The 23,624-nt window shown below is 62.8% G+C and overlaps 1 protein-coding gene and 1 pseudogene across 1 annotated transcript; one reads left to right on the forward strand and one right to left on the reverse strand.

The window, feature by feature from the left end:
* Window positions 1-814: 814 nt before the first annotated feature.
* LOC142594705 (uncharacterized) lies at window positions 815-22,823 on the forward strand (annotated as a pseudogene).
* Window positions 8,495-14,927, reverse strand: LOC142594696 (E3 ubiquitin-protein ligase PHF7-like). Its single transcript, XM_075720091.1, has 12 exons — window positions 14,789-14,927; window positions 14,514-14,608; window positions 14,308-14,409; window positions 13,914-14,038; window positions 13,655-13,817; window positions 13,462-13,568; window positions 13,231-13,347; window positions 12,859-12,977; window positions 10,343-10,459; window positions 9,399-9,490; window positions 9,174-9,257; window positions 8,495-8,755 (listed from the first exon to the last, which is right to left on the reverse strand). The coding sequence occupies exons 1-12, from the start codon at window positions 14,925-14,927 to the stop codon at window positions 8,495-8,497; spliced, it is 1,521 nt and encodes a 506-aa protein (XP_075576206.1).
* Window positions 22,824-23,624: the final 801 nt, after the last annotated feature.

Consider the following 23,624-nt stretch of genomic DNA (forward strand, 5'->3'; position numbering starts at 1 on the left):
GCTTTGGCTGAGGAAGAAGAGGCCAGGATCCTCGCGGGACACCCTGACGCCCAACTGCCTTCCCAGCCCCTGTCCCAGAAACCTGCAGGTCCTCGCTAATACAAGTTGGAACTTCGCACGTGGCTTTGCCGACACGCCTGAGCGCTGCTGCAGGGCAAGAGCCTCCGCACTGGCCCTGACCCTCCTGTTGGCACCGTGGTACAGCCCTCGGATTATTATCCGTTATTGCTTTTTCACGTAGGCAGCGATGACGTTGCAAGAAGTCGTCCAAGGGCAAGCAAGAGAGACTTCAGGGCCTTGGGACGACTGGCGAAGGGATCAGGAGCGCAAGCAGTGTTCTCCTCTACCCCTCCAGTTGCAGGGAACGAACGACGAGGGGAGAAACAGGAAGACCCAGCAGAGCAATAACTGGCTCTGAGACTGCTGTCACCGGCAACGTTTTGGCTTTTTTCATCCTGGGTCGGTCTACACGACACCAGGCCTGCTAGCGACACATGGGCTACACCTGTCGCAAAGGGGGAAAAGGATCTTTGCACAGGAGCGAGCAGGGCTCACGGAAAGACTGGGTACACCGAGTACACTGGAGCGCATCTGAAATGTCCCTGTACTGATGCGCACAGCACCCTAGCCACCTCAGTGGAGGTAGGGGATGGGACGGAGAGCCACACGGCACCAAAGACGCAAGGGTTGTTGATGTGTTAGAATGCACGGAAGCGCCTGAGAACAGTCACATAGGAATTAGGGCTTCCCCCGCAAAAAAGGTGGCGGCGGATCAATAGCCCGACCAAAGTGCACCTCCACCAATGCACGCAGCATGGGCGACAAACAGGAGGAGGTGGAAGCCTTTGCGCAGCTGGAAAACTATGATGTAGTTGCAATCGCGGAAATGCGGCGGGATGACTCGCGCCGCTGGAGTGCTGCAATGGACGCCTATAAACTCTTCAGAAGGGATGGGCAAGGAAGGAGAGGCGGTGGGGTAGCCCTGTATGTTAGGGAGTGTTTTGACTGTCTAGAGCTTGACCGACGGTGATGAAAGGGTCGAGCCCTTATGGGTAAGAGTCCGGGGAAAGGCCAACAAGGCAGGTATCATGGCGGGAGCCTGTTATAGAGCAACCAGGATGAAGAGACAGATGAAGTAGTCTATGAGCAGCTGGGAGAAGCCTCACCATCGCTAGCCCTTGTTCTCATGGGGGACTTCAACTCCGCCAGATGCCTGCTGGAAATGCGAAACAGCAGAGAGGAAACGATCTAGGAGGTTCCTGGAGCGTGCGGAAGAGAACTTCCTGACACAGCCCACTAGGGAAGGCACCCCGCTAGAGCTGCTGTTTGCAAACAGAGAAGGACTGGTGGGTGATGGGATGGTTGGAGGCCGTCTTGGGCACAGCGATCACAAAAGGATAGAGTTTTTGATTCTCAGAGAAGTAAGGAGGGGCGTTAGCGGAACTGCCGCCTTGGACTTCCGCAGGGCAGACTTTGGCCTGCTTAGGGGCCTGGTTGACAGGGTCCCTTGGGAGGCAGTCCTGAAGGGCAAAGGAGTCCAGGAGGGCTGGACGTTCTTCAAGAAGGAAATCTTAAAGGCGCAGGAGCAGGCCGTCCCCGTGGGCCAAAAGACGGGCCGGCGGGGAAGACGGCCAGCCTGGCTGAACAGAGAGCTTTGCCTGGAACTCAGGGGAAAAAAGAGAGTTCGTGACCTTTGCAAGAAGGGGCAGGTGACGCAGGAGGACTACAAGGATATCGTGAGGTTATGGAGGGAGCAAATTAGAAGGGCCGAAGCCCAGCTAGAACTTCATCTGGCCACTGCCGTGAAAGACAATAAGAACTGTTTCTGTAAATACTTTCACAACGAAAGGAGGCCTAAGGAGACTCTCCCTCCTTTCCTGGATGCAGGGGGAAACATAGTTAAAAAAGGATGAGGAAAAGGCTGAGGTACTTAACGCCTTCTCTGCCTCAGTCTTTAACAGTAAGACCAGTTGTTCTCGCGGGTACCCAGCCCCCTGAGCTGGAAGACAGGGACGGGGAGCAGAATGAAGCCCCCTTAATCCAAGGGGAAAGGGTTGGTGACCCGCTACAGCACTTAGACACACGGACGTGCATGGGGCCGGCTGGGATCCACCCGCGAGGGTACTGAGGGAGCTGGCAGAAGTGCCCACCGAGCCACCTTCCATCCTTTATCAGCCAGCAGTCCTGGTAACCGGGAAGGTCTCGGTTGACTGGAGGTTAGCAAATGTGACGCCTGTCTACAAGAAGGGCCGGAGGGAGGGTCCGGGGAACTACGGGCCTGCCAGCCTGACCTCGGTGCCGGCGTAGGTTACGGAGCAGCTCATCTTGAGTGCCATCACGCGGCACGACCGGGACAACGAGGTGATCGGGCCCAGTCAGCATGGGTTTATGAAAGGCAGGTCCTGCTTGACTAACCTGATCTCCTTCTGTGACAAGGTGACCCGCTCAGTGGATGAGGGAAAGGCTGTGGATGTTGTCTACCTGGACTTTAGCAGAGCCTTTGACACCGTTTCCCACAGCGTTCTCCTGGAGAAACTGGCTGCTCGTGGCTTGGACGGGCCTACTCTTTAATATCTTCATCAATGACACGGACAGTGGGATCGAGCGCACCCTCAGCAAGTTTGCAGACGACACCAAGCTGAGTGGCGCGGTTGACACGCCAGAAGGACGAGACGTCATCCAAAGGGACCCGGACAAGCTGGAGAGGTGGGCCTGTGTGAACCTCGTGAGGTTCAACAAGGCCAAGGGCAAGGTCCTGCGCCTGGGACGGGGCAACCCCCGACATCGGTGCAGGCTGGGGGATGAAGGGACTGAGAGCAGCCCTGCGGAGAAGGACTTGGGGGTACTGGTGGATGAAAAGCAGGACACGAGCCAACAGTGTGCGCTTGCAGCCCAGGCGGCCAACCGTATCCTGGGCTGCATCAACAGAAGCGTGGCCAGCAGGTCGAGGGAGGGGATTCTGCCCCTCTGCTCTGCTCTGCTCTGCTCTGGTGGCACCTCACCTGGAGTACCGCGTCCAGCTCTGGAGCCCTCAGCGCCACAAGGACATGGAACCGTTGGAGCGGGTCCAGAGGAGGGCCACAAAAACGATGCGAGGGCTGGAGCACCTCTCCTCTCCTATGAGGACAGGCTTAGGGAGCTGGGGTCGTTCAGCCTGGAGAAGAGAAGGCTGCGGGGAGACCTTACTGCGGCCTTTCACTACTTAAAGGGGGCCTGTAGGAAGGATGGGGACAACCTTTTTAGCAAGGCCTGTTGTGACATGACAAGGAGTAATGGTTTTAAACTAAAGGAGGATAGATTTAGACCGGTGTCCTGGTTTCAGCTGGAATAGAGTTAATTTTTCTTCCTAGTAGCAGGCATAGCGCTGTGTTTTGGATTTAGTAGGAGAAGAATGTTGATAACACACTGGTGTTTTAGTTATTGCTAAGTACTGCTTATGCTAGTCAAGGACTTTTCAGCTTCCCATGCTCTGCCAGGTGCACAAGAAACTGGGAGGGGGCACAGCCAGAATAGTTGATCCAAACTGACCAAAGGGCTATTCCATACCGTATGACGTCACGCGCAGTATATAAACTGGGGGGGGGTTGGCCGGGGAGCAGCGATCGCTGCTCGGGAACTGGCTGGGTATTATCTAGGTCAGCGGGTGGTGAGCAATTGCATTGTGCATCCCTTGCTTTGTATATTATTATTATCATTGTTGTTGTTGTTGTTGTTATCATCATCATTATTATATTGTTATCATTACTATTTTACTTTATTTCAATTATTAAACTGTTCTTATCTCAACCCAGGAGTGTTTCTCACTCTTACTCCTCCCATTCTCTCCCCCATCCCATCGGGGTAGGGGGAGTGAGCGAGCAGCGGCTGCATGGTGCTTAGTTGCTGGCTGGGGCTAAACCACGACGACTGGATATAAGGAAGGACTTTCCTACAGTGAGGGTGGTGAGGCACTGGAACAGGTTGCCCAGAGAGGTAGGTGGTGGAGGCCCCATCCCTAGACACATTCAAGGTCAGGTTGGATGGGGCTCTGAGCACCCTGATCCGGTTAAAGATGTCCCTGCTCACCGCAGGGGGGTTGGGCTAGATGGTCTCTAAAGGCCCCTTCCAACCCAAAGCGTTCTGCGATTCTATGACTCTACGATACTCTTTGCACGGCGGAAAACTGGCTGGATGGGCGGGCCCAAAGAGTCGTGGTGAATGGAGTTCAATCCAGTTGGCGGCCGGCCACAAGTGGTGTGCCCCAGGGCCCACTATTGGGGCCAGATCTGTTTAATAGCTTTATCAACGATCTGGAGGAGGGCTTCTTCCTGCATCCACAAAGGCCCATTGCTGCGGAAACTGGGGATGTGGAGAGGGCAGGCGTCTTTCTCAGCGGGCCAGCGTCTCCGGCCAGGCGGCCCGACGAAACGTGGCGGCGCTGCGCCGGGCGAGGGCGAACCGGGCTCCCCGGGAACACGCGGCGCTGGCGCCGTGCGCCTCCGTGCCCCCCCCCGAGGTGCTGCATCTGCCGGCTGCGGGGCGCCTCGGTCACCGCCCGGGGCCGGCGCTGCCCCCGAATCTTCCCCTTCCCCTGCGGCAGCGAGCGAGCGAGCGAGGCTGCGTCTCCCCGCTCTTCGGGCAGTTCGAGTGAGCGCAGCCGCCCCCCGGGGCCGCGGCGGAGCAGGGCTGGGCCGGAGCTGCCGCCCCCGTCCCGCAGGGCAGCTCCTGCTGCCGCAAGCACCGGCCGCGGCGGCGGGACCAGGCCCCCGCCTCATCTCCAGGAGGCGGTGGCGGGGCGGCCCTGCCGCGACTCCCTGCCCTGCCCTGCCCTGCCCCGCCCCGCCCCGCCTGCGCCAGCGCCTGCTTCCACCGCCGCGGCAGCCAGGCGGGCGGCGTCGCCCCCGGCCCCCGACGTGCCCCCCCCGCCATCACCCCGTCGCCCAGCTCCGGGGGGGCCGATCGGGACCCCCCTCTGACAGGCCCAGGCCCAGGCCCGGCCCCGGCGAAGGTCGCGCCTTTTCTCGTGGCCATGGCCGGCTCCTGGCGCCTCATTGTCGCGCCTCTGCTGCGCTGCCGGGCCTGCCGGCAGGTGCAGCCCTCGCCCAGCGCCCACCACCCCGCAGCCACCGCTCGCCCCGCCGCCAGGCCCGCCCAGCCCTCGGCAGGGGGAGCAGGAGCAGCCGGACCCCTCGGTGAAGAGACAGGGCCCGCAGCCAATGAGGTGCCTCGGCGGAGAGAAGCTTCTGGAACACGCCGAGTGCCGGCCAGCGCCCAGCTGCCAGCCGGGGTATAAAAGGGGGGCGGGCGGAGGCGGCCTTGGCGTGTCGTGGGGTGGGGTGTGGTGTGGTGAGGAGGGTGTGGGTGAGTGGGAGCTGTGCCCGTGGGTTGGGAGTGCGTGCCCTGCCCTCCTTTTGGTGGGTGCTTTCTTGTGGCTGCGTCCCTGAGTGAGGCCTCGCTCCTGGCCCGGGTGAGTGATCAGATGTTCTGGGTGCCCGCGCGAGAGAGATTTCCCCCTTGAGAGTGTGTGTGTGCGCGTGCGTGCGCGCGCGCGCGCGCGCCTTGATGAGCTTCAGGGTGTTTGGAAGATTCCCTGCGTGATTCCCTGGCATGGCGAGGCGGGCATGGCGCAGGGTGCGTGCGTGCGGGCAGCTGAGCCGCGGCTGCCTGTGGCGGGGGGGAGCGGGGCGGAGGTGGGCTCAGCAGAGCGCCCGGGCTGGGCACCCACAGCTCGGGGGGGCCTTTGGTGTCAGTGGGTGCCGTTGCTCCCGCAGGCCCTGGAGACTGGTGCTGTGTGGCTCCTGCGTGGGCTCCCGCGGGACCCGGCAGCGCTGCTGCGCCGTGAGGGAAGATGCCGAGTGCCGGGAGTGTGGCGAGTGCGGCGACATGGTGACGGGTGAGGGGTGCATCTGTTGGGACAGGGGCCCCAGGGCCACGTGGGAGGTGGGGACAGGCGCGGGGCTGTGGTGCGGGGAGGGAGGGAGGGCGGGAGGGCTTGTGGCATGGGCTTGTTGCGCTCATGTTGTGCCTGCCCTTTGCAGTGCCGCCGGTTGTAGCTGGCCCAGAGTCTAGCCCCCTGTCCGGAGGAGATTTTGGCTGGTGCCCGGCTGTGCAGCAGAGGCGCCCGCACTGTGAGCGGGTGCTCCGGCCTCTGCCCCGTGCCGCTCCTGGTGTCACCCCCAGCGGCAGCCCAGTGCGGTGAAGGAGGTGCCGTTGGTGCTGTCGCCCGGCAGCGTGCCGGCTGTGCCCGCGAGGTGCCTGGGCAGCTGTGCCACCAGGATGGGCTCTGAATCCCTGAGAGCAGCCTGGTGAGTCCCCGGTCCGTGACACCCCGGCGTTCTGTGACGCCCCCCCTGTCGTGAGCCCCGCAGCTGCGGCAGGCCGTGGCACATGCCCTCTTTTCCCCTCTTGCAGTAGCACGCCAGCAGGCTAAGGCAGAGAGTGGCTGATGAGAAGGGCTTCTATGGCTTCCTCGTCCCTGCTAACGCATCAGGAACCAGAGCAGGTAGCCCAGAAGGTGAGGCCGGTGCAAACGTGTCGTCGCTGTGTTCCCCGTGGCTCTGTTGCTGAGCTGTGCATCGCTGACCGCTGGGGGTGCTCTGTCAGCTGTCCGCAAGCAACTGCCCTCTCTCTTCTTGTCGACGACGTTGTTGTTCATCCAAAAAGGCCTATTTCTGTGGAACTTGTGGATGTGAAGAAGGTAGGTGGCTTTCTGAGTGGCCTGGTGTCATGGGCGAGGCGGCCCGCCGAAACGTGGCGGGGCTGTGCTGGGCAAGGGTGAACCGAGCTCCTCAGCAGCATGTGGCGCTGACGCCGTGTGCCTCTGTGCCCCCCAGAGGTGCTGCATCTGCCGGCGGCGTGGCGTCCGGGTCACAGGCTGGGGTCGGTGCTGCCCCCGAGTCTTCTCTTTCCCCGTGGCAGCGAGCGAGGCTGCGTCTCCCTGTTCTTCGTGGAGTTGAAGTGAGTGTAGCCGCCTTGCAGGGCCAGGTGCAGGGCGGAGGAGCGGGCTGAGGCTGAGCTGTCACCTCCGTCCCGCAGGTCATTCTGCTGGAGGCACCGTCCGGTGCAGCGGGTGCGGGCGGTGCAGCAGGACTAGCCGGCCTGCCTCATCTGCCAGGAGGTAGTGGTGGGGTGGCCCTGCTATGACGCCTGCTCCCAGCACCGCTGCCTCCAGGTAGGTGTCATCGTCCGCAGCCCCTGATGTGATGGCCACTGCTGATGCCATTGATGCCATCTGTGCCCCAGGGCCAGGCGCTGTGCTCTGCCGTGCACCACTTTGGCTGCCTGCCGTGCCAGGACGTAGTTGCACTCCGGGAGGAGATGTTTTACCTGGGCGTGAAAATCCCTGACAGGTCAGTGTCCTCCACCCTGCCTCCCTCCCCCTCTGAGATGCTCCATGCAGTGTCCTCCTGCCTGGTGGGGTGTCCCCCACACCCCCGGGGCTGAGCGCTGCCCGGCTCCTGCAGGGACGCTGCCTGGGAGGAGGAGGGGGCTTTTGCGGACCATTATTGGTGGCACAGCTACTGCGACGCCAGGCAGTGCCTGTGCCCGGCGGGACGGGAGGAGGTGGAGGTGCTGGGGTGAGCGTGGGTGGCTGCGGTGCCCAGAGTCCCAGCAAGGAGACGATGCCTTTGTGTCCTCCTTTGGGCAGGGCCGGAGGCGCCCTGAGATGCCGAGGCGGGCATGGCGCAGGGTGCGTGCGTGCGGGCAGCTGAGCCGCAGCCGCCTGTGATGGGGGGTAGCGGGGCGGAGGTGGGCTCAGCAGAGCGCCCGGGCTGGGCACCCACAGCTCGGGGGGGCCTTTGGTGTCAGTGGGTGCCGTTGCTCCTGCAGGCCCTGGAGACTGGTGCTGTGTGGCTCCTGCGTGGGCTCCCGCGGGACCCAGCAGCGCTGCTGCACCGTGGGGGAAGATGCCGAGTTGCCGGGAGTGTGGCGAGTGCGGCGACATGGTGACGGGTGAGGGGTGCATCTGTTGGGACAGGGGCCCCAGGGCCACGTGGGAGGTGGGGACAGGCACAGGGCTGTGGTGCGGGGAGGGCGGGCGGGAGGGCTTGTGGCATGGGCTTGTTGCGCTCATGTTGTGCCTGCCCTTTGCAGTGCCGCCGGTTGTAGCTGGCCCAGAGTCTAGCCCCCTGTCCGGAGGAGATTTTGGCTGGTGCCCGGCTGTGCAGCAGAGGCGCCCGCACTGTGAGCGGGTGCTCCGGCCTCTGCCCCGTGCCGCTCCTGGTGTCACCCCCAGCGGCAGCCCAGTGCGGTGAAGGAGGTGCCGTTGGTGCTGTCGCCCGGCAGCGTGCCGGCTGTGCCCGCGAGGTGCCTGGGCAGCTGTGCCACCAGGATGGGCTCTGAATCCCTGAGAGCAGCCTGGTGAGTCCCCGGTCCGTGACACCCCGGCGTTCTGTGACGCCCCCCCTGTCGTGAGCCCCGCAGCTGCGGCAGGCCGTGGCACATGCCCTCTTTTCCCCCTGTTGCAGTAGCACGCCAGCAGGCTGAGTCAGAGAGTGGCTGATGAGAAGGGCTTCTATGGCTTCCTCGTCCCTGCTAACGCATCAGGAACCAGAGCAGGTAGCCCAGAAGGTGAGGCCGGTGCAAACGTGTCGTCGCTGTGTTCCCCGTGCCTCGTGTTGCTGAGCTGTGCATCGCTGACCGCTGGGGATGCTCTGTCAGCCGTCTGCGAGCAGCTGCCCTCTCCCCTCTTGTTGTCGATGTTGTTGTTCTGCAGAAATAGGCCTTTTTGGATGAACTTGTGGATGTGAAGAAGGCAGGTGGCTTTCTGAGTGGCCTGGTGTCACAGGCGAGGCGGCCCGCTGAAATGTGGCGGGGCTGTGCTGGGCGAGGGTGAACCGAGCTCCTCTGCCTGCCCTTTGCACAAGCCCCCGGTTGCAGGCGACGCAGACTCCAGCCCCTGGCACAGGGACCGTTGCACGGTGCCCCGGCTGCGGAGCACAGACCGGGGGATGTGCGGACATGTTGGGGATTTTGATGCCCAGGTGAAAGATCTTCTCCTTGAAGGTGTCTGCATCCTGGCAGAGCTGGCAGCAGAAATGGTGCAGGGCAGAGTGCAGGACCCGGCCCTGGGTCAGAGCTGGCCTCAGCATGCATGGTGGGGAGTGTCCCACTTGCCCTGCCCCTTCCCCCCCCCGCCCCTGGAGCTGGGCAAAGGGGTGGTGATGTGAGGGGCTGGGGGCAATGCCGCCTACCTGGATGCAGTGGTGGTGAAGCCAGGCGCTGACACAGGCGGGGCAGACCAGGGTGTTGTAGCAGGGCTGCCCCACAACCACTTCCTGGAGGTGAGGCAGGGGCCTGGTCGCGCTGCAGCGGCCGGTGCTTGCAGCAGCAGGAGCTGCCCTGCGGGAGGGAGGCAACAGCTCTGCCCCAGCCGGGGCACTGGGACCGGGGTGGGCACGCGTGCGCGCCAGCCTCACCTTCTGTGCCACCTGTTCCATCTCCCGCAGGGTGTTGGGGGGGGAAGAAGCTGTAGAAGCCCTTTTCATCAGCCCCTCTCTGGCCCAGCCCGCTGGCAGGATAATGCAAGAGGGGGAAAGGAGGTGTGCCCGGGTCTGCCAGCGGTGCAGGGCTGGGGAGTGGGCTTGTCGGGGACCGGGCAGTGTCGAGGCCCGGGGCCTGTCTAGGCAGCTCTCATGGATTCAGAGCCCATGCTGGAGACCCAGCTGCTGCTGTCACAGCCTGCACAAGGCTGGAGGACAGTGGCACCGTCACCCCCAGCACCGTGCTGGGATGCCAGTGGGGTAATGCTGGGAGCGGGATGGGGGAGAGGCCAGAGATTCCAGGCTCCCAGGGCCCCAGCTCCTGGCAGTTGTGCTGCAGAAGAAGAGGCTAGGATGCTCGCAGGACACTCTGGCACCCAACCGCCCTCCTAGCCCCTCCAAACCTGCTGCTGCTCCCCAATAAAAGTTTATTTTTGTATTTTCTGTTTTCTTAGCAGAAAATAGTTAGTGTAATGTAAATAAATAGAATCATTTGTATTGATGTATGATGATTTGTATTGATTTGTATGATGTCTGGGCAGCGGGGGGCCTGTGCTGTTTCTTGGCAGCAGCACCCTGGGTGTCCCCGGCCCCCATCCCGGGCCACCCTTGGGGCACTGCCGTGGCCCTTGCAGCCTGAGCCCCATGCAGCAGTGGGTGCTCCCATCACCCCTGCCTGGGTGCAGCTGGTGATGCAGGTGGAGGTGATGAGGCCCTGCAGGATGGGGTGTTGCTGGTAGCTGAAGCAGCAGGCAGTGGGGATGCCCTCTGTGAGGGCAGAGAGGCAGCCAGCCTGCCCTGGTGAGCCCCCAGGCTCCAGCAGAGGCTTGGGGTTCCGCAGGGATTTGCCATCTCCCGTCCCTCCCCTTGTGTCCTATTGCCTGGCGGTGGCCCCCCAGGAGACCCCTGGCCCCAAGGCTGAGTCCCAGCATTGGTGGTGGTCTCCTGCTCCCAGCCCTCCCCACAGCCGCGAGGGGTCCCCGCTGACAGGGATGGGGCTCTCCTCTGCACGGTGCTGGGCCCCTGTGGCGCTGCCCTCCTTTTCTCCCCGGCTGCTGGGTGGGCGCAGGGTTTCAGGGAAGGAAAATGACTGCATCGCACCAAGGAAATGATGTTGGGGTCGCCCAGTTTTTGCTGAGCTGGAGAAGGCAAGGAAACGGCAGCAGGGGAAGTGCCTGCCACGGGGCTGCGACTTTGAGATTCCATTTGGTTGCCTGGCAGGGACCGTCCGGAGCGCAAACCCCCATGACACGGACCCTGCCGCCGCTGCAAGGACCCCAAGGGGCCGTGAGCCGGGCTGGGGCACGAAGCTCTGTAGCCAGAGCCCCCAATGGCAATGGCAAGCAGGCAGCCGTGAAGCAAGCTCCAGGCAGGCATTTGCTCTGCAACAGCCCCAGCAGCATCACTGTGTCGGGGGGGGGCTGCAGACAGCGCGCCCAGCCCAGCATCCTTAAACGCCACGCCCAGGCAGGGGCTGCTTCATGCTGGGGGGGAGATAAGGCGTTCAGCCTCAGTACTCTGTGTTTCCCTGCCCTCCCAGGGGCTTCCAGGACTCTTCCTGTGACCCGCGGGGATGCCGAGCCCTGATGCGACCCGTATTTTCTCCCACTGGATTCCCCTTGGCTCACTCGAGCTGCAGGTCGGAGGAGGGTGTTTTATTAAACGCGTCGAGGGACGTAGAGTAGTGTGGAGGGGGCGGCGGCAGGGGAGAGGACGGACATGGTGTAGTCTAGCCTACCCTTGATTGGTTTAGTGTGGACTTGGTAGTGTAGGTTAATGGTTGGACTGGATGATGTTAAAGGTCTTTTCCAACCTAAACGATTCTATGATTCTATGATTAAGATGGGAAAGGACCTCTGAGATCATCAGTCCAATCATCAAGCCAACACCACCATGCCCGCTAAACCGTGTCCCAGAGTGCCACATCTACCCGTTTTTTGAACACTTCCAGGGATGGTGTCTCCCCCACCTCTCTGGGCAGCCTGTTCCAACGCTTGACTAGCCTTTCCGTGAAGAAATGTCTCCTAATACCCAACCTAAACCTCCCCTGGCGCAGCTTGAGCCCATTTCCTCTCGTCCTATCGCTAACTACTTGGGAGAAGAGACCAACGCCCACCTCACTACACCCTCCTGTCAGGTAGCTGCAGAGAGCGATAAGGTCTCCCTCCCCTCAGCCTCCTCTTCTCCAGGCTAAACAACCCCGGTTCCCTCAGCCGCTCCTCACAAGGCCTGTGCTCCAGACCCTTCCCCAGCTTCGTTGCCCTTGTCTGGACACGTTCCAGCACCTCGATGTCTTTCTTGTATTGAGAGGCCTAAACCTGGACACAGTATTCCAGGTGCGGCCTCACCAGTGCCGAGTACAGGGGCACAATCACCTCCCTGCTCCTGCTGGCCACGCTATTCCTGATCCAAGCCAGGATGCTGTTGGCCTTCTTGGCCACCTGGGCACGCTGCTGGCTCATGTTCAGCCGGCTGTCAACCAACACCCTCAGGTCCTTTTTGGCCAGGCAGCTTTCCAGCCGCTCTTGCCCAAGGCCGCAGCATTGCGTGGGGTTGTTGCGAGCCAAGTGCAGGAGCCGGCACTTGGCCTTGTTAAACCTCAAGCAGTTGGCCTCGGCCCATGGGTTCAGCCTGTCCAGGTCCCTGTGCAGGGCCATCCCACCCTCGAGCAGATCGACACTCCCACCCAGTTTGGTGTCATCTGCAAAGTTCCTGAGGGCACTCTCAATCCCCTCAGTCAGATCGTTGATAAAGATCTTAAACAAGAGTGGCCCCAAAACAGAGCCCTGGGGAACAGCGCTCCTGACTGGCCGCCAACTGGACTTGACTCCATTCACCACAACTCTCTGGGCTCGGCCACCCAACCACTTTTTTACCCAAGGAAGAGTATGCCCGTCCAAGCCATGAACTGCCAGCTTCCTAAGGAGAATGCTATGGGAGACGGCGTCAAAGGCTTTGCTGAATTTTAACTTTGCCGATTTAACTTGTTGGAGTTAAACTGAATATTTTCTGCTAAGAAAAGGGGAAATACAGAAGTACGCTTTTATTAGGGAGGATCGGCAGGTTTGTTGGACAGGGGCTAGGAGGGCCGTTGGGTGCCGGGGGGTCCTGCGAGCATCCTGGCCTCTTCTTCCGCAGCGGAACTGCCAGGAGCTGGGGCGCTGGGAGACTGCCCCTGCGCCGGGGGGCTGGAGCCTGCGTCGCCTGCAACGGGGGGCTCTGCAAGGGGCAGGCAGAGGATGAGCGCAACAAGCCCACGCCACACTCCCTCCCTCCCTCCCTCCCTGCACCGCACCGCACCGCACCGCACCGCAGCGCCGCGCCTGTCCCCACCTCTCGCACAGCTGTGGTGGCCACGTGGCCCCGGGGCCCCTGTCCCCACAGCTGCACCCCTCACCTGTGCCCGTGTGGCTGCAGTCGCCACACTCCCAGGACTCGGCATCTTCCCGCACAGCGGAGCAGCGCTGGTGGGTCCCGCGGGAGCCACAGGAGCTGCAGAGCACCAGTCTCCAGGGCCTGCGGGAGCAACGGCACCCACTGCCACCAAAGGCCCCCCCGAGCTGCGGGTGCCCAGCCCGGGCGCTCTGCTGAGCCCACCTCCGCCCCGCTCCCCCCCGCCACAGGCAGCCGCGGCTCAGCTGCCCGCACGCACGCACCCTGCGCCATGCCCGCCTCGGCATCTCAGGGCGCCTCCGGCCCTGCCCAAAGGAGGACACAAAGGCATCGTCTCCTCGCTGGGACTCTGGGCACCGCAGCCACCCGCGCTTACCCGTTCACCTCTGCCTCCTCCCGTCCCGCCGGGCACAGGCACTGCCTGGCGTCGCAGCAGCTGTGCCGCCGATAATGGTCCGCAAAGGCCCCCTCCTCCTCCTCCCAGGCAGCGTCCCTGCGGGAGCCGGGCAGCGCTCAGCCCCGGGGGCGTGGGGGACACCCCGCGAGGCAGGAGGACACTGCATGGAGCGTCTCAGAGGGGGAGGGAGGCAGGGTGGAGGGCACCGACCTGTCAGGGATTTTGATGCCCAGGCGAAACATCTCCTCTTGGAAGGCATTTACGTCCTGGCACAGCGGGCATCGGAAATGGTGCAGGGCGGAGCGCAGCGCCTGGCCCTGGGGCACGGATGGCATCAACGGCATCAGCATCAGCGGTGGCGGCAGGGGGGCCACATCAGGGGGCCGGGGGCAACGACGCCTACCTGGATGCAGCGGCGGTGGAACCAGGCACTGGTGCAGGTAGGACAGACCAAGGTGTCATAGCATGGCCGCCGTGCCACTACCTCCTGGCAGATGAGGCAGGCCGTCTGGTCCTGCTGCACCGCCCGCACCCGCTGCACCGGCCGGTGCCTCCAGCAGAATGACCTGCGGGACGGAGGTGACAGCTCAGCCTCGGCCCGCTCCTCCGCCCTGCACCTGGCCCTGGACCCGGAGCTTGCCCCGCAGGGCGGCTACACTCACTTGAACTCCCCGAAGAATTGGGAGATGCACCCTCGCTCGCTACCGCAGGGGAAGTGGAATATTCGGGGGCAGCGCCGGCCCCGGCAGGTGACCGAGGCGCCCCGCAGCCGGCAGATGCAGCACCTCTGGGGGGGCACGGAGACGCTCGGCGTCAGCGCCGCGTGTTCCCGGGGAGCCCGGTTCGCCCTCGCCCAGCACAGCCCCGCCACGTTTTGGTGGGCCGCCTGGCCGGTGACACCGGGCCACTCAGAAAGACACCTACCTTCTCCACATCCCCAGTTTCCGCAGCAATGGGCCTTTGTGGATGAAGGAGGATGTGGAGGGTTGCTGACCTGTGCAGCACCGGGCACGGGGCGTGGGGACCGCGGTGGGGACGCGTGCCCCCCGGCCTCACCTTCTGCGACACCCGCGCCAGCTCCTGCCGGATGTCGGGGAGGAGGAAGCCGAAGAAGCCCTCTTCATCGGCCCCTCTCTGGCTCAGCCCGCTGGCGTGGTACTGCAAGAGGGGATAAGAGGGCACGTGCCAGGGGCTGCCGGCGGTGCGGGGCTGGGGACCGGTGGTTGTCAGGGACCGGGAATTTTTGAGCCCCGGGGACTCACCAGGCAGTTCTCGTGGACACACAGTCCGTCCTGACGGCACAGCTCCCCAACGACCTCGGCGTCACAGTCTGCCCGCTGGCACAGCCCGCACAGTGCTGGAGGACGATGGCACCGTCACCCCCAGCACCGCGCCAGGGTTCCGGCAGGGCTAACGCCGGGAGCGGGGCTGGGGGCAGGCCGGAGCAGCTTCCCAGAGCACGGGATCTCTGCACACACAGCCGGGCGCCAGCCAAAATCCCCTCTGGCAGGTGCCCGTGGGGATGCTCTGCGCTCACCTTCCTCCTCGGGGACCTGACCCTTTCTTATGGGCAGGGGAGGTGCACTGGAGGGTCCCGCCTGCTCCCCCTGCAGCTCTGCGGGACAGTGGGCAGCGGGGGGCTGGGGCCTTTTGCGGCGCCGGGACCTCGGCTCCATCTCCGCCAGTGGCTGCAGCGAAGGAGACGGCTGGGCGTCGGGACGTCGGTGCGGTCAAAGACCGTCCTGATCCTCTAGCGTCCGTGGCCAACGCGCCACTGAGCTGGGGGCGGTTGCGCGGGGGTGTTTATCCAGCCCGGGGGGTTTGTGACACGGGCTCCGCACGCACGTACGGTCACAAACACGGTCCCGCATGCGTGAAGCCGGGTCACAAATGTCCCCACGCCCAGTCATCTCCTTCCCTGCATCTGGGACCTGGGCACAGGCACAGGGCTGTGATCGGGGGAGGGAGGGAGGGAGTGTGGCATGGGCTTGTTTGTGCTCACCATCTCCCTGCCCCTTGCAGTGCCCCCCGTTGCAGCTGGCCCAGACTCCAGCCCCCCGGCGCAGGGACCCTCGCACAGCGCCCCGGCTCCTGGCGCTTTGGCTGAGGAAGAAGAGGCCAGGATCCTCGCGGGACACCCTGACGCCCAACTGCCTTCCCAGCCCCTGTCCCAGAAACCTGCAGGTCCTCGCTAATACAAGTTGGAACTTCGCACGTGGCTTTGCCGACACGCCTGAGCGCTGCTGCAGGGCAAGAGCCTCCGCACTGGCCCTGACCCTCCTGTTGGCACCGTGGTACAGCCCTCGGATTATTATCCGTTATTGCTTTTTCACGTAGGCAGCGATGACGTTGCAAGAAGTCGTCCAAGGGCAAGCAAGAGAGACTTCAGGGCCTTGGGACGACTGGCGAAGGGATCAGGAGCGCAAGCAGTGTTCTCCTCTACCCCTCCAGTTGCAGGGAACGAACGACGAGGGGAGAAACAGGAAGACCCAGCAGAGCAATAACTGGCTCTGAGACTGCTGTCACCGGCAACGTTTTGGCTTTTTTCATCCTGGGTCGGTCTACACGACACCAGGCCTGCTAGCGACACATGGGCTACACCTGTCGCAAAGGGGGAAAAGGATCTTTGCACAGGAGCGAGCAGGGCTCACGGAAAGACTGGGTACACCGAGTACACTGGAGCGCATCTGAAATGTCCCTGTACTGATGCGCACAGCACCCTAGCCACCTCAGTGGAGGTAGGGGATGGGACGGAGAGCCACACGGCACCAAAGACGCAAGGGTTGTTGATGTGTTAGAATGCACAGAAGCGCCTGAGAACAGTCACATAGGAATTAGGGCTTCCCCCGCAAAAAAGGTGGCGGCGGATCAATAGCCCGACCAAAGTGCACCTCCACCAATGCACGCAGCATGGGCGACAAACAGGAGGAGGTGGAAGCCTTTGCGCAGCTGGAAAACTATGATGTAGTTGCAATCGCGGAAATGCGGCGGGATGACTCGCGCCGCTGGAGTGCTGCAATGGACGCCTATAAACTCTTCAGAAGGGATGGGCAAGGAAGGAGAGGCGGTGGGGTAGCCCTGTATGTTAGGGAGTGTTTTGACTGTCTAGAGCTTGACCGACGGTGATGAAAGGGTCGAGCCCTTATGGGTAAGAGTCCGGGGAAAGGCCAACAAGGCAGGTATCATGGCGGGAGCCTGTTATAGAGCAACCAGGATGAAGAGACAGATGAAGTAGTCTATGAGCAGCTGGGAGAAGCCTCACCATCGCTAGCCCTTGTTCTCATGGGGGACTTCAACTCCGCCAGATGCCTGCTGGAAATGCGAAACAGCAGAGAGGAAACGATCTAGGAGGTTCCTGGAGCGTGCGGAAGAGAACTTCCTGACACAGCCCACTAGGGAAGGCACCCCGCTAGAGCTGCTGTTTGCAAACAGAGAAGGACTGGTGGGTGATGGGATGGTTGGAGGCCGTCTTGGGCACAGCGATCACAAAAGGATAGAGTTTTTGATTCTCAGAGAAGTAAGGAGGGGCGTTAGCGGAACTGCCGCCTTGGACTTCCGCAGGGCAGACTTTGGCCTGCTTAGGGGCCTGGTTGACAGGGTCCCTTGGGAGGCAGTCCTGAAGGGCAAAGGAGTCCAGGAGGGCTGGACGTTCTTCAAGAAGGAAATCTTAAAGGCGCAGGAGCAGGCCGTCCCCGTGGGCCGAAAGACGGGCCGGCGGGGAAGACGGCCAGCCTGGCTGAACAGAGAGCTTTGCCTGGAACTCAGGGGAAAAAAGAGAGTTCGTGACCTTTGCAAGAAGGGGCAGGTGACGCAGGAGGACTACAAGGATATCGTGAGGTTATGGAGGGAGCAAATTAGAAGGGCCGAAGCCCAGCTAGAACTTCATCTGGCCACTGCCGTGAAAGACAATAAGAACTGTTTCTGTAAATACTTTCACAACGAAAGGAGGCCTAAGGAGACTCTCCCTCCTTTCCTGGATGCAGGGGGAAACACAGTGAGAAAGGATGAGGAAAAGGCTGAGGTACTTAACGCCTTCTCTGCCTCAGTCTTTAACAGTAAGACCAGTTGTTCTCGCGGGTACCCAGCCCCCTGAGCTGGAAGACAGGGACGGGGAGCAGAATGAAGCCCCCTTAATCCAAGGGGAAAGGGTTGGTGACCCGCTACAGCACTTAGACACACGGACGTGCATGGGGCCGGCTGGGATCCACCCGCGAGTGTACTGAGGGAGCTGGCAGAAGTGCCCACCGAGCCACCTTCCATCCTTTATCAGCCAGCAGTCCTGGTAACCGGGAAGGTCTCGGTTGACTGGAGGTTAGCAAATGTGACGCCTGTCTACAAGAAGGGCCGGAGGGAGGGTCCGGGGAACTACGGGCCTGCCAGCCTGACCTCGGTGCCGGCGTAGGTTACGGAGCAGCTCATCTTGAGTGCCATCACGCGGCACGACCGGGACAACGAGGTGATCGGGCCCAGTCAGCATGGGTTTATGAAAGGCAGGTCCTGCTTGACTAACCTGATCTCCTTCTGTGACAAGGTGACCCGCTCAGTGGATGAGGGAAAGGCTGTGGATGTTGTCTACCTGGACTTTAGCAGAGCCTTTGACACCGTTTCCCACAGCGTTCTCCTGGAGAAACTGGCTGCTCGTGGCTTGGACGGGCCTACTCTTTAATATCTTCATCAATGACACGGACAGTGGGATCGAGCGCACCCTCAGCAAGTTTGCAGACGACACCAAGCTGAGTGGCGCGGTTGACACGCCAGAAGGACGAGACGTCATCCAAAGGGACCCGGACAAGCTGGAGAGGTGGGCCTGTGTGAACCTCGTGAGGTTCAACAAGGCCAAGGGCAAGGTCCTGCGCCTGGGACGGGGCAACCCCCGACATCGGTGCAGGCTGGGGGATGAAGGGACTGAGAGCAGCCCTGCGGAGAAGGACTTGGGGGTACTGGTGGATGAAAAGCAGGACACGAGCCAACAGTGTGCGCTTGCAGCCCAGGCGGCCAACCGTATCCTGGGCTGCATCAACAGAAGCGTGGCCAGCAGGTCGAGGGAGGGGATTCTGCCCCTCTGCTCTGCTCTGCTCTGCTCTGGTGGCACCTCACCTGGAGTACCGCGTCCAGCTCTGGAGCCCTCAGCGCCACAAGGACATGGAACCGTTGGAGCGGGTCCAGAGGAGGGCCACAAAAACGATGCGAGGGCTGGAGCACCTCTCCTCTCCTATGAGGACAGGCTTAGGGAGCTGGGGTCGTTCAGCCTGGAGAAGAGAAGGCTGCGGGGAGACCTTACTGCGGCCTTTCACTACTTAAAGGGGGCCTGTAGGAAGGATGGGGACAACCTTTTTAGCAAGGCCTGTTGTGACATGACAAGGAGTAATGGTTTTAAACTAAAGGAGGATAGATTTAGACCGGTGTCCTGGTTTCAGCTGGAATAGAGTTAATTTTTCTTCCTAGTAGCAGGCATAGCGCTGTGTTTTGGATTTAGTAGGAGAAGAATGTTGATAACACACTGGTGTTTTAGTTATTGCTAAGTACTGCTTATGCTAGTCAAGGACTTTTCAGCTTCCCATGCTCTGCCAGGTGCACAAGAAACTGGGAGGGGGCACAGCCAGAATAGTTGATCCAAACTGACCAAAGGGCTATTCCATACCGTATGACGTCACGCGCAGTATATAAACTGGGGGGGGTTGGCCGGGGAGCAGCGATCGCTGCTCGGGAACTGGCTGGGTATTATCTAGGTCAGCGGGTGGTGAGCAATTGCATTGTGCATCCCTTGCTTTGTATATTATTATTATCGTTGTTGTTGTTGTTGTTATCATCATCATTATTATATTGTTATCATTACTATTTTACTTTATTTCAATTATTAAACTGTTCTTATCTCAACCCAGGAGTGTTTCTCACTCTTACTCCTCCCATTCTCTCCCCCATCCCATCGGGGTAGGGGGAGTGAGCGAGCAGCGGCTGCATGGTGCTTAGTTGCTGGCTGGGGCTAAACCACGACGACTGGATATAAGGAAGGACTTTCCTACAGTGAGGGTGGTGAGGCACTGGAACAGGTTGCCCAGAGAGGTAGGTGGTGGAGGCCCCATCCCTAGACACATTCAAGGTCAGGTTGGATGGGGCTCTGAGCACCCTGATCCGGTTAAAGATGTCCCTGCTCACCGCAGGGGGGTTGGGCTAGATGGTCTCTAAAGGCCCCTTCCAACCCAAAGCGTTCTGCGATTCTATGACTCTACGATACTCTTTGCACGGCGGAAAACTGGCTGGATGGGCGGGCCCAAAGAGTCGTGGTGAATGGAGTTCAATCCAGTTGGCGGCCGGCCACAAGTGGTGTGCCCCAGGGCCCACTATTGGGGCCAGATCTGTTTAATAGCTTTATCAACGATCTGGAGGAGGGCTTCTTCCTGCATCCACAAAGGCCCATTGCTGCGGAAACTGGGGATGTGGAGAGGGCAGGCGTCTTTCTCAGCGGGCCAGCGTCTCCGGCCAGGCGGCCCGACGAAACGTGGCGGCGCTGCGCCGGGCGAGGGCGAACCGGGCTCCCCGGGAACACGCGGCGCTGGCGCCGTGCGCCTCCGTGCCCCCCCCCGAGGTGCTGCATCTGCCGGCTGCGGGGCGCCTCGGTCACCGCCCGGGGCCGGCGCTGCCCCCGAATCTTCCCCTTCCCCTGCGGCAGCGAGCGAGCGAGCGAGGCTGCGTCTCCCCGCTCTTCGGGCAGTTCGAGTGAGCGCAGCCGCCCCCCGGGGCCGCGGCGGAGCAGGGCTGGGCCGGAGCTGCCGCCCCCGTCCCGCAGGGCAGCTCCTGCTGCCGCAAGCACCGGCCGCGGCGGCGGGACCAGGCCCCCGCCTCATCTCCAGGAGGCGGTGGCGGGGCGGCCCTGCCGCGACTCCCTGCCCTGCCCTGCCCTGCCCCGCCCCGCCCCGCCTGCGCCAGCGCCTGCTTCCACCGCCGCGGCAGCCAGGCGGGCGGCGTCGCCCCCGGCCCCCGACGTGCCCCCCCCCGCCATCACCCCGTCGCCCAGCTCCGGGGGGGCCGATCGGGACCCCCCTCTGACAGGCCCAGGCCCAGGCCCGGCCCCGGCGAAGGTCGCGCCTTTTCTCGTGGCCATGGCCGGCTCCTGGCGCCTCATTGTCGCGCCTCTGCTGCGCTGCCGGGCCTGCCGGCAGGTGCAGCCCTCGCCCAGCGCCCACCACCCCGCAGCCACCGCTCGCCCCGCCGCCAGGCCCGCCCAGCCCTCGGCAGGGGGAGCAGGAGCAGCCGGACCCCTCGGTGAAGAGACAGGGCCCGCAGCCAATGAGGTGCCTCGGCGGAGAGAAGCTTCTGGAACACGCCGAGTGCCGGCCAGCGCCCAGCTGCCAGCCGGGGTATAAAAGGGGGGCGGGCGGAGGCGGCCTTGGCGTGTCGTGTCGTGGGGTGGGGTGTGGTGTGGTGAGGAGGGTGTGGGTGAGTGGGAGCTGTGCCCGTGGGTTGGGAGTGCGTGCCCTGCCCTCCTTTTGGTGGGTGCTTTCTTGTGGCTGCGTCCCTGAGTGAGGCCTCGCTCCTGGCCCGGGTGAGTGATCAGATGTTCTGGGTGCCCGCGCGAGAGAGATTTCCCCCTTGAGAGTGTGTGTGTGCGCGTGCGTGCGTGCGCGCGCGCGCCTTGATGAGCTTCAGGGTGTTTGGAAGATTCCCTGCGTGATTCCCTGGCATGGCGAGGCGGGCATGGCGCAGGGTGCGTGCGTGCGGGCAGCTGAGCCGCGGCTGCCTGTGGCGGGGGGGAGCGGGGCGGAGGTGGGCTCAGCAGAGCGCCCGGGCTGGGCACCCACAGCTCGGGGGGGCCTTTGGTGTCAGTGGGTGCCGTTGCTCCCGCAGGCCCTGGAGACTGGTGCTGTGTGGCTCCTGCGTGGGCTCCCGCGGGACCCGGCAGCGCTGCTGCGCCGTGGGGGAAGATGCCGAGTGCCGGGAGTGTGGCGAGTGCGGCGACATGGTGACGGGTGAGGGGTGCATCTGTTGGGACAGGGGCCCCAGGGCCACGTGGGAGGTGGGGACAGGCGCGGGGCTGTGGTGCGGGGAGGGAGGGCGGGCGGGAGGGCTTGTGGCATGGGCTTGTTGCGCTCATGTTGTGCCTGCCCTTTGCAGTGCCGCCGGTTGTAGCTGGCCCAGAGTCTAGCCCCCTGTCCGGAGATTTTGGCTGGTGCCCGGCTGTGCAGCAGAGGCGCCCACACTGTGAGCGGGTGCTCCGGCCTCTGCCCCGTGCCGCTCCTGGTGTCACCCCCAGCGGCAGCCCAGTGCGGTGAAGGAGGTGCCGTTGGTGCTGTCGCCCGGCAGCGTGCCGGCTGTGCCCGCGAGGTGCCTGGGCAGCTGTGCCACCAGGATGGGCTCTGAATCCCTGAGAGCAGCCTGGTGAGTCCCCGGTCCGTGACACCCCGGCGTTCTGTGACGCCCCCCCTGTCGTGAGCCCCGCAGCTGCGGCAGGCCGTGGCACATGCCCTCTTTTCCCCCTGTTGCAGTAGCACGCCAGCAGGCTGAGTCAGAGAGTGGCTGATGAGAAGGGCTTCTACGGCTTCCTCGTCCCTGCTAACGCATCAGGAACCAGAGCAGGTAGCCCAGAAGGTGAGGCCGGTGCAAACGTGTCGTCGCTGTGTTCCCCGTGGCTCTGTTGCTGAGCTGTGCATCGCTGACCGCTGGGGGTGCTCTGTCAGCTGTCCGCAAGCAACTGCCCTCTCTCCTCTTGTCGACGACGTTGTTGTTCATCCAAAAAGGCCTATTTCTGCAGAACTTGTGGATGTGAAGAAGGTAGGTGGCTTTCTGAGTGGCCTGGTGTCATGGGCGAGGCGGCCCGCCGAAACGTGGCGGGGCTGTGCTGGGCGAGGGTGAACCGAGCTCCTCAGCAACATGTGGCGCTGACGCCGTGTGCCTCTGTGCCCCCCAGAGGTGCTGCATCTGCCGGCGGCGTGGCGTCCGGGTCACAGGCTGGGGTCGGTGCTGCCCCCGAGTCTTCTCTTTCCCCGTGGCAGCGAGCGAGGCTGCGTCTCCCTGTTCTTCGTGGAGTTGAAGTGAGTGTAGCCGCCTTGCAGGGCCGGGTGCAGGGCGGAGGAGCGGGCTGAGGCTGAGCTGTCACCTCCGTCCCGCAGGTCCTTCTGCTGGAGGCACCGTCCGGTGCAGCGGGTGCGGGCGGTGCAGCAGGACTAGCCGGCCTGCCTCATCTGCCAGGAGGTAGTGGTGGGGTGGCCCTGCTATGACGCCTGCTCCCAGCACCGCTGCCTCCAGGTAGGTGTCGTCGTCCGCAGCCCCTGATGTGATGGCCACTGCTGATGCCATTGATGCCATCTGTGCCCCAGGGCCAGGCGCTGTGCTCTGCCGTGCACCACTTTGGCTGCCTGCCGTGCCAGGACGTAGTTGCATTCCGGGAGGAGATGTTTTGCCTGGGCGTGAAAATCCCTGACAGGTCAGTGTCCTCCACCCTGCCTCCCTCCCCCTCTGAGACGCTCCATGCAGTGTCCTCCTGCCTCGTGGGGTGTCCCCCAGCCCCGCAGCTGCGGCAGGCCGTGGCACATGCCCTCTTTTCCCCCTGTTGCAGTAGCACGCCAGCAGGCTGAGGCAGAGAGTGGCTGATGAGAAGGGCTTCTATGGCTTCTTCTTCCCTCTAACGCATCAGGAACCAGAGCAGGTAGCCCAGAAGGTGAGGCCGGTGCAAACGTGTCGTCGCTGTGTTCCCCGTGCCTCGTGTTGCTGAGCTGTGCATCGCTGACCGCTGGGGATGCTCTGTCAGCCGTCTGCGAGCAGCTGCCCTCTCCCCTCTTGTTGTCGATGTTGTTGTTCTGCAGAAATAGGCCTTTTTGGATGAACTTGTGGATGTGAAGAAGGCAGGTGGCTTTCTGAGTGGCCTGGTGTCACAGGCGAGGCGGCCCGCTGAAATGTGGCGGGGCTGTGCTGGGCGAGGGTGAACCGAGCTCCTCTGCCTGCCCTTTGCACAAGCCCCCGGTTGCAGGCGACGCAGACTCCAGCCCCTGGCACAGGGACCGTTGCACGGTGCCCCGGCTGCGGAGCACAGACCGGGGGATGTGCGGACATGTTGGGGATTTTGATGCCCAGGTGAAAGATCTTCTCCTTGAAGGTGTCTGCATCCTGGCAGAGCTGGCAGCAGAAATGGTGCAGGGCAGAGTGCAGGACCCGGCCCTGGGTCAGAGCTGGCCTCAGCATGCATGGTGGGGAGTGTCCCACTTGCCCTGCCCCTTCCCCCCCCGCCCCTGGAGCTGGGCAAAGGGGTGGTGATGTGAGGGGCTGGGGGCAATGCCGCCTACCTGGATGCAGTGGTGGTGAAGCCAGGCGCTGACACAGGCGGGGCAGACCAGGGTGTTGTAGCAGGGCTGCCCCACAACCACTTCCTGGAGGTGAGG

The sequence above is a fragment of the Pelecanus crispus genome, chromosome 12 (genome assembly GCF_030463565.1).
Source record: "Pelecanus crispus isolate bPelCri1 chromosome 12, bPelCri1.pri, whole genome shotgun sequence".
Classification (NCBI taxonomy): domain Eukaryota; kingdom Metazoa; phylum Chordata; class Aves; order Pelecaniformes; family Pelecanidae; genus Pelecanus; species Pelecanus crispus.

Coding starts and splice junctions, on each gene's coding strand:
- LOC142594696 (XM_075720091.1), bottom strand. CDS start 14,927: ATGGAGCCGAGGTCCCGGCGCCGCAAAAGGCCCCAGCCCCCCGCTGCC. Junction 14,609..14,788: donor TCAGGTCCCCGAGGAGGAAG/GTGAGCGCAGAG, acceptor ATCGTCCTCCAG/CACTGTGCGGGCTGTGCCAG. Junction 12,978..13,230: donor GAGGAGGCAGAGGTGAACGG/GTAAGCGCGGGT, acceptor TTGCTCCCGCAG/GCCCTGGAGACTGGTGCTCT.